General features: G+C 31.7%; 1 protein-coding gene across 1 annotated transcript in view; it reads left to right on the top strand.

The window, feature by feature from the left end:
* Positions 1–15825, top strand: part of LOC148299410 (uncharacterized) — a 29575-nt gene extending 13750 nt beyond the window's left edge. The window contains exons 3-14 of the mRNA XM_088276104.1: positions 307–394; positions 3863–4044; positions 5175–5347; positions 6207–6331; positions 7310–7475; positions 8828–8982; positions 9323–9514; positions 10583–10733; positions 11042–11163; positions 12517–12749; positions 13610–13793; positions 14835–15825. Of these exons, the coding sequence (XP_088132230.1) occupies positions 307–394; positions 3863–4044; positions 5175–5347; positions 6207–6331; positions 7310–7475; positions 8828–8982; positions 9323–9514; positions 10583–10733; positions 11042–11163; positions 12517–12749; positions 13610–13793; positions 14835–14981 (1918 nt within the window). The 3' untranslated portion in view covers positions 14982–15825. The remainder of the gene's footprint in view (positions 1–306; positions 395–3862; positions 4045–5174; positions 5348–6206; positions 6332–7309; positions 7476–8827; positions 8983–9322; positions 9515–10582; positions 10734–11041; positions 11164–12516; positions 12750–13609; positions 13794–14834) is intronic.
* Positions 15826–17091: the final 1266 nt, after the last annotated feature.

Raw genomic sequence — 17091 nt, 5'->3', positions numbered from 1 at the left:
AATTCTGTAAAAAAGGGACTTGACCTTTCCCAGTTACTCGTTATGTAAAATACCGCTCGTTAAGGGAGCAACTTTAAAAAAAATTCAACGCTCGTTATGCGAATTACTCGTTATGAGAGGTGCTCGTTATGAGAGGTTCCACTGTATAATATATTGACTTGTTTAAAATGACTAAATGCATTGATGTTTATTTTCTTGCCAAGCAAAAGTGACTTAAATGGCCCTCCTGAACATTTTACGTTTTGTTAGTTGGTCACTTTCTCTTGTACGACTACGATATATTTTATTATGTATTTTGTTTTTCAGATATCATGTGTTTTCTGGGCAACTATACCCTGTTGGCATGAGCGATATGAGAATAATTGACAACAAAGTGTCTACAACATGGTGTCAGGTAGGATAACATACTCGTATTACATATCGCTCACTCCTTTCAACAACGTCATATACTTATTAAAAAACTTGATTTTTCAGGTTGGTCGTATTTAAAGTTTAAAAATAAAATGAAATGTATTAAAAATAAATATCAAGCCACTTATTGAACTTTTTACTGTACAGCAGATCTTTTTAGATACAACCTGATGTTTTTTTCTCTATTTGATAAATATTTACTAAATTAAAAAAAATAATTAAACTGTACCTTTTCTTCAAAATGTAAAAACAACACTTTCTGCCCTGTAGCGGGTAAATATTATGTAAAAAATATGCCGCTTTTGCTGGGATATAGTACATTTTCTGGACATTCCGAAAACATGCACAAATGAAAATTAACGATTGAAAGACGACGTTGTTGAAGGGAGTGAGCGATATGTTACTTAGGTAAAAATCCAATATGATGTTAAATATAGTAGCATCCTGTAAATTCTAACTAATTGCGGCTGTGGCCTATTCGGATTTAAGTTATAAGTTCGGATTAGCCGAGAAATTTGTAATACAGTACATACAGGGTGGCGCAAAATTCATGACCCTATCGGAAAATGTTTAAATTTTTGCAAATAGCGTCGCACGTCAATAATATTTGACGTTTGTAAACTAGACAGCTGCAGTATTAAAAAATTAAAACTCCAATTTGGTTTTTTTAATAACTTTTTGAGTGAAGGAAATCTTTATTTGGACCTTTACATTATTTTTGTCTAGTGAAAAAGATGATATCCTTCAAGAGGCTGCCGCCAGTGATGATACACGTTTGTCAATTTGTTTGTATACTGCAGCTGTCTAGCTCACAAATCGCTCACTCCTTTCAACCACGTCATATATCAAAAATCGTAAAATTTCAGTTGTGCATGTTTTTCGGAATGCCTGTATAAAATGTACTATATCCCAGCAAAAGCGGCATTTTTTTAACTTAATACAATACCCGCTACAGGGCAGAAAGTGTTGTTTTTGCATTTTGAAGAAAAGGTATTGTTTAATTAATATTTTAAACCTTCAGGTTTTACCTAAAAAGATTTGTTGAACAGTAAAAAGTTCAATAAGTGGCTTGATATTTATTTTTAATACATTGTATTATACATGGCACGATCAGGTATGCCAAATACTTAAAAGTGGTCAGGTTAGGAGTCGTAACAATCGGCGGGTATGTATGAGGAGATGCATGAACGTGGAAGAGGCGAAGAATGTTTGCAAGGACAGAGTGGTGTGGCGCTCTATTCTCTCTGCCTACCCCTGCGGGGAAGCGGCGTGATGGTTAGTTAGTTAGTTTTTTTTTTGTATTATATTTTTATATTTTAAAAACGTTCTCCTGAAAAATTAAGTTTTTAAATATATGACGTTGGTGAAAGGAGTGAGCGATATGTAGTTTTGACATTGAAAATTGTCAACAGACATCAAACACTGTCATGTTGATGATCTAATCGTGATTGTAAACAATAAGAACGAGGAATTATGTCTAATTGTCTGTCGGCTGGAAGAAATTTCTGAAGAGCGATAAACCCACCGAGTCAAGAAATAATAAAACAATAATTACTATAATCTGTTTGGCCAATGTTGTACATACAATTTGTTGTACAAGTTTTCCAACGATTTAGTCTGGAATTACCGTAGTTCGTTTCACGTTTGTCGAATTTCTTATCTTGCCTTTTATTTTCATTTCAGAAAAGTATGAGGAAAAAATGCTTGCGTTATTCAAAAATCATTATGCGTTTTTTAAATATTTTTTATTTATTTGTTTAATAGAGTTTCAAAATATATTACAATTTAATTCATTAGCTACGCACATCTACTTATAGTATTTCATACTAGTTAGGCTGTATCTCTCCAAAAAAAAGAAGGCAATGTTTATTAATTTTATTAATTAAAACTGTAATAGTATTTTTAACCTTTTGAAATAAAAATTGTTCAGTATAGTTAAAAAAATATAACGATAAAATTTATTAGCTAGACATTTCTACTTATAAAATATCTTATACTAGAGGTACACTGTGCCCCTCCAATAAAAAGTCTAAGCTTTCGTGCTTGGAGAGGGACTTACACTAAACATTTGTTTATTTTACTTAATTAAGGATATAATTCGGTCTTTTTTGAGTTTTTATATGTACTTTTAGTAGGTATTATATTTTTTTGTTTTAATGTTTTCTGTTTTTTTTTTTAATAAAGGGAGGGAGGTAATTGTAATATTCTATTCCCAAATATTCGAAATTCTGTTAGAATTGTTTGAAATTTGTCTATATACTTATATTGACGAATAGTTTCAAGCAATTTCAACAAAATGTCGGATGTATGGGAAATGAAAATGTAAATAGTAACTTGCAACAACCCCTTGAACCCCGTAAAAACAGTTCAGAGTGCAATTATTAAAGTCATTAAAAAAAAATCAACAAATTTATTATTTTCAATATTCCAAGACTCAAAAGTAGAACTCGTTTTTAAAAAATCAGCAATTCTCCAACTATTTAAGGGGGAAAAATACTTAAATCTTAAGAAAAGTTCATTTTCGAGATGTCAACATGGCTTTACAATACCCAAATGCAATTACCAAACAATTCCGAGAAAACTTTATATATTTGGGAACCAAATACTTCAATTACTTACCTACAAATAAAAAAAAACATATTAAAATGCTTAAAAATTAATTATATGCAGGTTATTTTATTTATTGTTTCGGCATTAACTTTGTGGTAAGACATGTTACAATGATTAAAGAAAACACTTCGTTTTTTACCACTTGAGTTTTATTATAGACTACATGTTTCAGAAGTTAAACTTCCATCATTCAGGTCTGTATAATAAATAAAATATAAAATATAAAATTGTTTATAAATAAGGATATGTTTCAAAATTCTTCACCATTGCTTTCCATTTTTCCTTTGTTTTCAAACTCCGTTCCTTGACTAACCCCTTCCCCTTACTTTCCCCTCTCCTTATTTATAGAACAATTTTATATTTTATATTTTAGTTATTATACAGACCTGAATGATGGAAGTTTAACTTCTGAAACATGTAGTCTATAATAAAACTCAAGTGGTAAAAAACGAAGTGTTTTCTTTAATCATTGTTATATGCAGGTTAATTTAAGAAAGAAAAAAATACACAAAAAATAATTACAAAAATAAATTATATTACCAACACACATAAACAATAAATAATAAGTGAAAGTCCCTCTCCAAGCTCAAGAGCTTAGTCTCTTTATTGGAGAGAACTGCGTTGTTAATTTTAAGATAGTAAAAGTAGAAATGTCTAGAAAATGAATTTAAATTATTAAAAAAAATTGTAAACATATTAAATAAAATGAAAAAATTCATGTCAACTAAGAAATCACACCGATTGTCCGCAGCGGTAGGCGCAGAGAGGATAATTGATAACGTCAAATTCTCGTCGGTCTTCTTATTTTTGATGTGTTATAAAAATGGCTATTTTTTCACAGAGGCAACTTCTACATTCTAACGCCACCTTCAACGCGTTTCTGATGGCTTCCAAGCCCAGCATAGCCAGCCATCTACTGCCCGTCTCCATGTCCAGAGAGCTCATTCTGGAAGATGACATGAAGGAGTATTGGGGCTTCTACCTCCTGGAAGGATCGTCTGTTACCGTTTCCACGTGTGTCAGGTAATTCCTTTCAATCTGAAAACTATCTGACTAACTGTTACGCTCCTACCCTGTTGGGGATTACCTCTGATTGATTTATATTCATATATATTTGATTATATTTTATTTATGTTCATTTTTATTTAACCTCTTATTTATATTTAGTTGTGCATTTTTTACAAAAAATTATTCTTGAATATTTGATATCTTACTAGCTTAACACTGCCCTGAAAAAAGCCCAATTCGATTTTAAACTAGAAGTAACTTTTAACTTAGAAGTAACTTTTGACTTGTTAAAAATGACTAACTGCATTGATGTTTATTTTTTTGCCAAGCAAAAGTGACTAAAATGACCCTCCTGAATATTTTACGTTTTGTTAGTTGGTCACTAACCCCCGTACGACTACGATATGTGGTATTCTGGATTAAGAATATCATTGTCACGGATTTGTCAATTATTTGGTTGCCTTTCAAAGTTAGTTGCAACTTTCTAACACAGTAAAGGTTTAGGTCTTCCTATGGATTTACAACCGTCTAGCGTGTTATCTAAGATAAGCCTCCGTTGTTGCTTGGTGAATTTCCAAGTCATAATAAAAGTAAATATACAACTAGTTTAAACTAAACCATTACTTCAAAATTACCGCAAAGTATTGTACATACTACTAAGAAGAGTGTTAGTGACAAGAGAGATAAGATTATTTTGTAAATACAATATTTGGTGCACATTTTAAGCTATATGGTACATAATTATATGCACAAATGATGAATTTAATTTTTGGTTGAGATAAATCATATTGACAAAAACAATGTAAGTACTTAAAATTTATCAATCTGTTGAATTTACAAGTCCGTCATAATTTTTTATGGTTTTATTGTATATTACAAAAAACAATCGTGACAAGATATTCAACTGATAATATATTTTGATAGACCAATTAATCAATCGTTTGAGGATTAAATTATTGCTATTTTCAAAACCTTTAATCTCCAATTGTAACAGTTTTTGGCATATGATGAAAAATTATGATTTATTGCCAAACAATTGACGTATTAAAAAAGATGTTATGTACCATATGATGTATTGAATTGGTGTCTACTTCGTGGAATCTCATATCTACATCAACATAAATATTTTGATTTTTTTCCAATAGATGGCCAGGTGCATCGTTGATCATGATCCGTGGTCACAAACATCTCCAAGAATGTGCATATATTGGAGACGATTCCTCGGAAGAACTTGAAGAGATCCTAAGAGCAAACGGAGGACGATTGGATAATGCGACAATTCAGAGACTTCTTGCTGACCAGCCAACGAACAGACCAGGTGAGGATGAAAAGATCTGAAGTGGACCCAACATCGATCCCTGTGGTACACCAGGATATTTGGTTTAACCTAATTCTAATTCATTCGCACATTTTCTTTAATTTCCTTCGATATTTTCGGTTCTGTGGTATCTTATTTATTTATTTATTTTTCTAAACATATTTCATACATAAGTCATATAAATAATATTCCCGATGAGTAATTTCTATTTCTCATTTTGGGACAATTAAATTTCAATTAAATTAAATTAAATTAAATTTAAATTAAATAAATTAAATTTTGGGACAATTAAATTAAATTAATTTTTTTTTTTTAAATAACCGTAACTTATACATGGCAAATTATAAAAAAACAATAAACAGGTTTAATAAATAGCCATAAGAAGCATATTTAAAAGAAATAAATGAGAAAAACAAAAGGTAAGAAAAACATTAAGTAAGAAGTATTGATCTGGATATGACTGGTATTTTCTATTATGTTATATAATTGATCTTCGTTTTAATTTTCCTACGATCAGATAGTTTTTCTTATATTCCTTTCTTTCTTTCTAGTATTTTCAGTATTTTCTAGTATTTTCATTTCTTTCTAGTACTTTCTTTATTTACTTCATTATTCACATCAAAGGGTAACATGGCTTTATATTTTCTTTAATTTTGGTGTAGTAAAAGCAATATCACTTCTTTTATTACGCCAATCATGACGAATTTAATGGTGATAACAACAGTCCAAAAACCCATTTAATTAGTTAGGTAAGAGGTACTTAAACGATGCCAAACTGTATCAAATAGAAAATTGGAGATTAATTTTCTAGGATAATAAAACAATACCTAATTGCTTTTACTTTGTCATGTGTTTTTAGCGGATATGACGCGACATTTAAAAGAATTGACTCTCCATCAACCCAGGTCTAAAGTCCATGAGTTGGATTCTGCTGATCAAGTCCATACAGGTCATAGCGATGAAAAGGAAACTCCTGATTCACACGTACGTACTATCTTAGAAATAATAATCTTTTTAATATTCAACATCTCTAACCGTTCTTTCCTCACTCATTCATTCTACATGTCCAAACCATCTCAACACACCTTTCTTAATTTTATCGATAATGCTTATCTCAGCTTTGCATTCCTTCCTTATTTCACTATTCGAACATCTATCATACATCGTTTTGTTGCCTATTCTTCTGAGAGATCGCATTTCGACTGCATTCAGTCTACTTTCATCCTTCTTTTGCCAACTCCATTTTTCACTTCCATGCATTAGAGTTGGAACCAGGACTCCGTTGTGCACTGCCAGTTTAGCTTCCGCTGATAGGTTTTTATTTGCTATAACTGATTTCAGTGCACCATTCACTTAGAGAAGTTACATTTTTTATACCATTTCTTTACATTCCTACTAAACACAATAAGTATTATAGTTTTAGTTGCGCTGAGCCTCTCCAAAAAAGGGAGCTCTTGTGCTTTTTTTTTATTTTAAATTCTTTTGCATTACATAAATTCAAAAACAAAAAATATTAATAAAAAATAAAAATGAATACAAAAAAAGATCCCACAAAGGCATGGCCTGTGTGTGGGTATACAAAATAAATAGTCATAGTACAGGGTATAAGGGTATAGGTTTCTAAGTAGAATTAGTTAATACAAAATACAAAAAACTTAATATAAAATACAACAAAAATACTTGACTCTCTGTAAACATTTTTTATTTTATTTTTTAAATTAAAAACTTAAAAAACATAAAAAAGATGACAAAGTAAAAAAGTAAAAAGCTAGCGAATATGTGCTAAATGAAAAGGCTTGAAGAGGGACTTTTCTTCTTTTTTTTGTTGTTGATAGTATGTATCATGTTATATATTTAACATCTAATCTGATCTTATCAGGATCTATTCAGGATTTCCAAAGTTTACCAAAATAATGTTTTTTAAACGTTTCTTTCAAAACATGTGCTGTTATGTACGAGTAGATATTGAAGAGTATTCTCGCACAACTGAAGTTCAAACACGAGGCAAAGAAGAAGGCCAAAGCGCCACATCCGAGGCCCAGTTACATAGTACCAGTGCCTGAGTTGGTTCACAGGCATAGGGAAACGAATATCAATGAAGAGGAAGGAAAATGGCTGTCTTTTAAAGGTTAGTCTAGTGATTTCTATATATTTGTGTATTTCAAGTGATCCTGTAAAGCAAGGGTGGCCAACCCGCGGCCCGCGGGTCGCATGCGGCCCGCCGGGTGTCTTCTTGTGGCCCGCGGAGCATTTCACACAAGTGTATATAAAACCGCCAAAATAACATTCCATCGTGCGTAGTTCGCATCATATCCAATTTATGGAAGTATCTCACTATCGTGACAATTTCTTCTGTGGTATATTCGTGTTAACAAACAATCAGAACATTTTGCGATCGACTTTTAAATACACATTGATAAGAATACAAGCTGCGACTCAAAGTCAAAATGCTATGTAAAGCTAGTTATACAGTAGCCATGATACTCGTGGAATGAAGCATATTAAATCTCAAATAAGAACAAGAATCACTGATGAGCATTTGGAAAACTGTTTGCGTGTAGCAACAACATCAATCGTTAACGAATCAACATTGATGCAGTTAGTTCTGACAAACATCTCACAAAAAAAATTGTATTGCCTCACTCTTATTAATATGTTTGATTACATTTTTGTTATATCTTCTTAAAAAATAATGTATTTCATGTTTGCTTTGAATAATAAAAGAACATTTGTTTTATGGCCCGGAAAGAAATCTGATATCTTAAATCTGGCCCGGCTGCTGAAAATGTTGGCTACCCATGCTGTAAAGGTTTCTTTGTTCCATTCTTTATAAATGAGTATTTCATCTGATCTTTTAACTGTTACTTTATTCCTTTCTTTATACATGTGTTTCTTTTAAAGGTTAGTTTATTGCTTTCTTCAAACATATGTATTTCATGTGATCTTTTAAAAGTTATATTTTTTTAAATTATAATTTTTTTCAACTCCTTACCTTTTAAAAACCAAATATTTATTTCGAAGAAAAATTTAAGTATTCGATGTATAATTGTGCTTTAAGCAAAAATTGAATTACATTAAATGTTACCTGAGTTTAAAGAAACTTAAGTTACGGGCCATTGATTATTCCCCTTAATGAGATTAATGTTTTTTTTAAATGGTTTTAAATTTGACTCAAACTATTGCAACCTGATTTGAACCTCTATTACAAAGATACTAGGATATTAATTGTAATTTTCCATTACATAACACAATCTTTATCTTATTTTGAATATTTGATACGCGAATACTGTGACACAAACGGGGATTATAAATTTACACAAACCTTATCTATTTTCCAAAATTTCTAACAATCAATCATTAATTTTGGCATTGAATCTTGACGAAAACTAAAATAAGCCATTATCTATCATTTTCGAATCTTAATTAGATCAACAGCATTAACAAATTTTAAATGGAACTGATCATATCAACTATTTTCAGATTTGGATAAAACGGCCGGTGATCAAAGCAATATAGCTGAAGATGAAAGGCTAAATAAGAGTATTGAAACAGCTAAATTGAAAATATTCAATGAAGGTGTAAATGGAAATATCTCTAATAAAACACTCGTTGAGAGCGGTAATGTAACAGAAGAAGTAAGTATTTTCGTTCTCTATCTTGCTTTTGGTCAGCACGCTCGGCTACCATTCTGGAGGTCCCGGGTTCGATTCCCAAGGGGGGTAAAATAAATATAAGTGATTTATTCACTGTAATATTTATTCAATACTACCATGGACTGGTACCTGAAGCGGAGGCCTGATCACCTTTCCTTCATGTGTAAACGATCAAGATAACACTGCGTTTATATGACACAGTGCCCTATGCACCATTGGGGTGCGGATAAGGGTTTAAAAAAAATCTTGCTCTAGTGCAGGCCTGGCCAACCCAAATTGTACCCCTAAATATTTTTTACGTTTTAAATCACGTTTTTTTCAGGAGATTGAAATATTAACAGAAGCAATAGAAGAGGAGGAAGCTCAGGAACCATCATCTGCAGAAATTTTCGAGGATATATTCAAAAAGCTAAACAGCCTTGGAGCTAGAGGAAAAACGGTTTTAGAACGGTTAAACAAAAAACTGGCAAGCGATGAAGTGACTGACAGCAAAAACCAAACTTTACTGATTGAGGTACATAAAACCCGATCAACAATTTAAGTTTTCATCATCATTAATATTTTAAATCATTCGAAGTGAAATTTTTTTTGGGCACAGAAAGTCAAATCTGCCCAGATCAGACGAGAAAGTGAAACGGTTAAATGTATGTTTGTAGTGTTGTGGCTTGAAACTCGGATAACTTATATCGCTTACTCCTTTCAACAACGTCATATATCAAAAATCGTCAATTTTCAGTTGTGCATGTTTTCGTAATGCCCAGAAAATGTACTTTATCCCATAAAAAGTGGCATATTTTTTTTTTTATATTTACCCGCTACAGGGCAGAAAGCGTTGTTTCTGCATTTTGAAGAAAAGATATTGTTTAATTATTTTTTTAAATACACTAAATATTTTTCAAATTAAGAAAAAAAAATCAGGTTTTACCTAAAAAGATCTGTTGCACAGTAAAAAGTTCAATAAATGGCTTGATATTTATTTTTAATGCATTTTATTATATTCTTAAACTTTAAAAACGATCTCCTGAAAAATCAAGTTTTTTGATATATGACGTTGTTGAAAGCAGTGAGCGATGTATATCACAATAAAATGTTTATTGTAAATCTCTATTCTCACGTTACTTAGAAAATTTGCAGTCTTATTTATTTCTATCTTCAGCAATCAAAAACCCATAATTTATTTCTTAGAGTGTGAATAAATGGAAATTAATGAATTTAAGAAATATGTTATTAAATTAAGAGAAATTTTCCTGAAATAATAAAATCAACAACTGCAAATAGAGGTAAAACTCATGGGTTCTTTGGAAGACTAAAGATGAAGAATTCATGGATGCTGCAGAAAGAAAACATGATTCGAAGTCATGGCCTAGGTGACGTTGTCCATGTCAGAAGGACATACAACCTGATGACGAAGAGAGCTGACCCCAATAGTCTACTAAGACGATAAGTTGGGATAAAGTCAGCATGAAGAAGGGATCAATGCTTAAAATCAACTGTTCCTAGACCCTAAAAATATTCACTTCTAACGCACAAGAGTTTCACGCATATATTTTTTTAAGTATGTTTATAAATGCTTTTTTTGTAGAACTCTGGTGATTTTCCAAACACAACTAAAAATGGAGAACATAGCGGAAACACAAATGCACGATCCGATGAAGAAGTAGCAGATAAAAAAATAGAAGCGCTTAGAAATCTGCTAGAAGAGATCATGGAAGAACAAAAGAAATCTAGAAAAGGTGAGCGTTAGGTTAGCTAATTGATTTATTCATTTTTTTAAATTCATTTATTTCAACGATACATATATTTTTTTTACTATATGTATAACGGATTTTTATGTATGACCTGTGTTGAGCCGAAATCCTTATATGTTAATACAATTTTTTTAAATAATTTTTTTTAATTATTAAATTATATATATTACATACAAGAGATACAATAACAATTCATACAATAACATTATAAAAGTTTTACAATAAAATAGTAATTATTTTGCCCGGACATTAATTAACTCACCAATCATAATCAAGTTTTTTAAATGTTTAAGATAAGAAAAGAAAGCTGAAACAGGACGCAGTGCTAAAAAGAAAGAGAGAAATTTATATTGAACAAAATTTACAAAAACAGCTGAACGAAGAAGACGAAAAAGGAAATTTAGCCATAGAAGAGGTACAATAAAAAACTGTTTTATTTCTATTTATTTCTTAAATAACAAATCGTAGTCATACAGGAGAAAGTAACCAAGTAACAAAACGTAAAATGTTCAGGAGGGCCATTTAAGTCACTTTTGCTTGGCAAGAAAATAAACATCAATGCAGTTAGTCATTTTTAACAAGTCAATAAATTATACTACCAAGTTTAAAATCATTTGGGATTTTTTTCAGGGCAATATTAAGCTAGTAAGATATCAAATAGTCAATGATCACGTTTTTGTAAAAAAATGCACTTGGTCACTTTCTCCTGTATGACTACGAAATGTTAAACGGGCTGAAAATAGTAGTTCCTTAAAATTTTGCAATTGAAAAATTGTCATTTTATTTTGAGAAATAAAAAGACTTTGTTTTTTGATCCACTCATATTTTTATTAACCAAATAGTTTCGGCAACAACCTGTCGCCCTCTTTAGGGTTTAATTAATTCAATATTCAAAACAAAAAATATGTCCGTTATAAAAATGTTTATGTGATACTAGAAACTTTCTAATAAACAGGACTGTCATTCACTTTCTCAAATAAATTTCTATAGTTCAAAATAAAATCATAAAATTGTTGGGTAATATATCGCTCACTCCTTTCAAATCAAAAATCGACAATTTTCAGTTGTGCATGTTTTCGGAATGCCCAGAAAATGTACTATATCCCAGCAAAAGCGGCATATTTTTAACTTAATATTTACCCGCTACAGGGCAGAAAGTGTTGTTTTTGCATTTTGAAGAAAAGGTATCGTTTAATTATTTTTTAAATAAACTAAATATTTTTCAAATGGAGAAAAAACCTTTAGGTTTTACCTCAAAAGATCTGTTACACAGTAAAAAGTTTAGTAGGTGGCTTGATATTTATTTTTAATAAATTGAATTGTATTTTTAAACTTTAAAAACGTTCTCTTGAAAAATCAAGTTTTTTGATTTATGACGTTCTTGAAAGGAGTGAGCGATATCCAAAATAAAACAATGTTTTTGTTGGATTGAATTCTACATTTATTAATATATATCTTAATACGTGATGCGTTTCGTCATCTTTGGATATTATCAAACACTCAGGTCAAAGGTCGACGATGTGTGGGCAGAAGACAGATTTCCTGGTTCTATAATATACGAGACTGAACAGGGATCAGGACCGTTGAGGCACTGTTTAGAGCTACCCAAGACAAGGACAATAACTCTCAAGTGATAGTCCACTAGGGAGGTCTGACATGACACGCAAAGAAGAACTTAAAATATTATTACATGGACACTTCCACCATGGACACCCAAATTGTAATTTGCATAAATGTTTTTTTCGAACCTGAAGGACCTGTGTTTCAGGGTTTCGAGCCCGATGGAATAGCGGATCACCACGTCCGTCTGAACGAGACCACGCTCAACGACATGTCCCACTCAGAATTCTGGTCATCCTTTTCATCTAGCGAAGAGGCCTTGCTGGAATGTGATGGCCTTATCTTGAACCTCCCTCTGATTCCACACAAGTCGTGCGAAGCATCAGAGATATCCATCAACAACCACGATGCTGTGTCGAGATCGAACACCGTCACATACAGGTGAGAGAAGTTAGGATTACATTTTTACATTCTAACAAAGATAAGGGAGAGTATGGAAGTCTGGGTATTTAGGAAACTTAGTGTCCACCTGAGGTAGGTAACTTTGATGAATGCTTCGAACGGAGAAGCAACTAGTACAGCAACGATTGCTAGACGCAACCGCCACCGAAACTTCTAGAAAAAATCAACCATATTTGATGTTATTTTTTGACATCTCATCAAAGATTAAGAAGAATATGAAAGTCGGTTTACGGGGCTGACGACCGCCATAGGCTGGTTTAAGTGATCACTTTACACACGTGTAACATTCACCAATTCTACCCATTACTGACAACCACACTACTCAAATTCTTTGAAGTTCTATATAAATGAACCAATTTTGAAACATTATTCATATTCATATTCAGACTTTCATATTCTTCTTCATCTTTGATAAGATATCAAAAAATAATATGAAAATAACTCTTGTAATTGGAGATAATCCAGATTTTGTGAATAAGTATTTGGACACACTCAAAATGTTGTGAATATTTTATATGATTGAGATTTCTTGGTGGAACTGCTACAACTATGTAGTTTTTTCCACATGATTTTTATTTTATTAACACCAGCCTAATGATGTCGGTTAGACGAAATCCGGTTGCTGGTCAAATAAAATTCATGTACAAAAAACAACAAATGTAGCTGTTATTTTGTTTATTATACGCTAGTGGTTGCCTTTTTTTGCTAGTGTCGATCAAATTTCAGAAAATATACGCACCTACATATTTTACAAACGTGTCTTTAAAGTGTTCTACCAATAAGCTCTGTTTGAATACCATGCTTGATGTGTAGTAATTTGAGTCTTAATTTTATTTCAGGGTACCTACAAATGGATACTATTTTTTCGTATTCAACAGCGAGAATGAGGTGCAAACAAACTATATCCGAGTGAGATTCGACATGCAGAAAACCATTTACGATTTGAGTAAAGATACTTTGATGGGATGCAAGAACTCGACGGATAGATGCGATATACCGTTGGCGTTTTTCAGCGGTGAAAAGGTAAATAAATATAGTTGATTCAATGCTTAACTGATAACCTTTCAAGGGTTTAGGACTCTCGCAAAACTGATGATAACCCTTCAAAGGTTTAGGACTCTCGCAAAACTAATGGCCCTTCAAAAGTTTAGGACTCTTGCAAAACTAATGACCCTTCACAAGGTCTTCAGTTCCACTAGAAGAGGGTTCAGCATTTCGTGTCCTAGCTTGGTTTATGGTACCAATTTTCTTAACTATTTTGATCGTGTACGATACCATCTCTTGTGAGAGTTCCTTGTGAATTAGTCTGTATCCAAAGTCAGAAAGGTCCTCACCCAGGCTCCTGCAACGCGCCTCTAGCTGGTGTATTTTAAGACCTTCAAGAGTTTAGAGCTATCACAAAACTGATAACCCTTTAAGGGTTTAGGACTCATGTAAAATCAAAAACCCTTCAAGAGTTCAGACTTCTTGCGAAACTGATAACCCATTAAGGGTTTAGGATTATTGCAAAAATTATAACCCATCAAGGGTTTAGGACTCTTGCAATACCGATAAACTTTTAATGGAAGACTCTTACAAAACCAATATTCAATCAAGGGTATAGGGCTCTTGCAAAACTGATAGCTCTTCAAATGTTTAGGGCTCTCGCAAAACCATTAACCTCTCAAAGATAAATCTTTAGGACTCTTGCAAATCCCAAAACCCTTCTAGAATTTCGGACTATTGCATAATCAAAAACCCTTCAAGGGTTTAGGACTGTCGAAAAACTTGTAGATGAGTCAACATATATCAACAGGTCGACAGGTATGAGGAGATGCGTGAAAGTATAAGAGGCGAAGATTGTTTGATTGATTAGTGTGGCGTTCCATTATCTCTGCCTACAAAACTGCAAGAAGCAGCGTGATGATTCGTTAGTTAGCTAGCTGATCAGTATTATTATCTATCAAAGCTTTTAAAAACCCATAATTTTTATTTATTTATTTGATTATTTTCAGGTGGTTTTCTATTATCTATCAAAGCTTTTAAAAACCCATAATTTTTATTTATTTATTTGATTATTTTCAGGTGGTTTTTGAGGTGCCGGTCGGTGATAATGATTCCCTTTGGAATGAAGAATTTGTCGTCATATCCGAATGCGAGCCGAGGACTTCCATCTACATATTGTGCGTTATTCTTGTACCCGTACTAGTTGTAGTTATGGCGTTCCATTAACACGATGGGTGCAGAGTACGCGCTGGGCGCGTACAGCTATGTCATTTCTCCCAGTCGGAAAACGCGGTAGGCGCGTATGAATGAAAAGTGATAGCAATGAGTCAAATGGGCTAAAAGTATATTTTCGTAGTTGAAAATATGCCCTTACAGTCTTGGCACAATATTTTATATCTAAGTTTTACTTGGTAAATACCACTGTTTCTTAAAATATTGTGACACGTGTTTCGATGCATTCCGCATCATTTCCGCATCAAACACCGCATCGAAACACGTGTCACAATAGATTTTACGAAATTGTGGTATTTACCACGTGAAACTTAAATTAAAAATGTATAGATATTACCACGAAGTGACTGCCGAATCAATTAATGAAATAATATCGTATGCCGGTGTGTATTGAATAAGAAAAAACAATTAAATTTCATGTTAGAATGTATAATATGCGAGAGTAAGCTTAATTTTATACTCCTCGACGACTCATACTTATACTCACTTGTTTAAAAGCGAGTATAAATATGAACTACGCCTGAATACTACACACAAAGAAAACAGTGTGTACAAAATTAAATTAGTAATTTTTTAGAAACAGTGTCTACAGTGTCAGTATCTACAAAAGATATTTCATATTATTTGAACACTGTTTTATCGTTCTGACATTTTGTCAGTGAACATGTTAATATAACAATTCAAAGTCGAATACTTCCAAACCACATGGATTTTTTTGTACAATATTTTCATGTATGTAAATAATTTAAACGAGAAAAATGCTGAAACACACATGGATATTTCTAGCATATTTTTTCTAGTGGATTTATTGGTTGTGGGTTAGAAAAAAAAATTCTCCCAAAAATATTAGGTTTAGTCTTCAGTTATTTAAAAAATTACTTTCGATGAAGTAGCAGCCATACACCAAAAAAATAAAATTATGCAAATTGTGGGTTTCTGCATAACATGGTCCAATTTGGAATCGTATGCATAATTTTCTGGTTATTATATCTTCATATTTATTATTGAAACCGAAATCAAGATGTGATAACAAATATATAACGTGGTAATATTTTTCTTTGTAAATTGGGTGTAAATAATATGTAAAGTGGGTGTATAATAATAAAATAAACAATGTGTTGCTTTGTAATTAAAGTTTATAATTAAAGTTTATTCTTAATTTATCTTTATAATATTTTTCTATCTATCTATCTATCTATCTGATTCTGACAGTTCAGAATGTTATATTATTTCTATCGGATGTCTTTTGTTTTATTCTGTGCGACGCATGCGACATCTGGTGGTAGAACTGTTTTATGTAGGTACTATTTGTAAGTACTTAATTAAATGTATAGGTAGGTACCTAGGTATTTTATTACAAATATATTCGTCGTCAAGCTAATCGTAAAGTAAAAGATCATGGTCCAATAGAATTTTGCACAGAGTGTACGAGTAAAAGATAATATGAAGCTAATAAGAACAAGATAATAAGATAATAAGAAGCCAAATTTAATTATTATCTCTTTTGACAATAAATTTAGAACAAAATGTAATATTTTATGTTGTGAACATATAAAAATTCTACCACTGGCATTGTGCCCATTTTAGAATCACATTCTCACACACATACCCACACCCATATGTATGTCTGTGTATGTCTCTTTAGAGAAAACGTTGATAAGTAAAAAATCTATTAGATAATATTGATTTATTTTCTTTTAAATTGCAAATTGACTTTTATTTTAAGGGTAGAATTAAATGAGTGATTAGAAATGAATCCCATGATTTTACATAAAAACTAATTATTCACGTATCTGAGGTATAATATTAAGTTATTTTGTATGTATTACGTTTAAAAAAATGTTGATTAGTTGGTTTTGATATCAATGATGGCACCCAAAGAATCCTAAATCATAAAAAAATTATGTATCTTGGTTATGTTGGTATATATTGATTAGTTGAAAATACATATCTTAGTTATGTTGGTTAGTGAAGAAAATACATATCTTGGTTATGTTGGAAAATGTGAGTTAAAAAAATAAATATCTTTGTTATGTTGGTATATGATGATTAGTCAAGAAAATACATATCATATATATGTTGGTTAGTAAAGAAGAGATATGTA

This window comes from Brachycentrus maculatus, unplaced genomic scaffold, assembly GCF_059751285.1.
Source record: "Brachycentrus maculatus isolate JH-2025_06_01 unplaced genomic scaffold, ASM5975128v1 h1tg001166l, whole genome shotgun sequence".
Lineage (NCBI taxonomy): Eukaryota > Metazoa > Arthropoda > Insecta > Trichoptera > Brachycentridae > Brachycentrus > Brachycentrus maculatus.
This window is presented reverse-complemented; position numbering and strand designations above follow the sequence as displayed.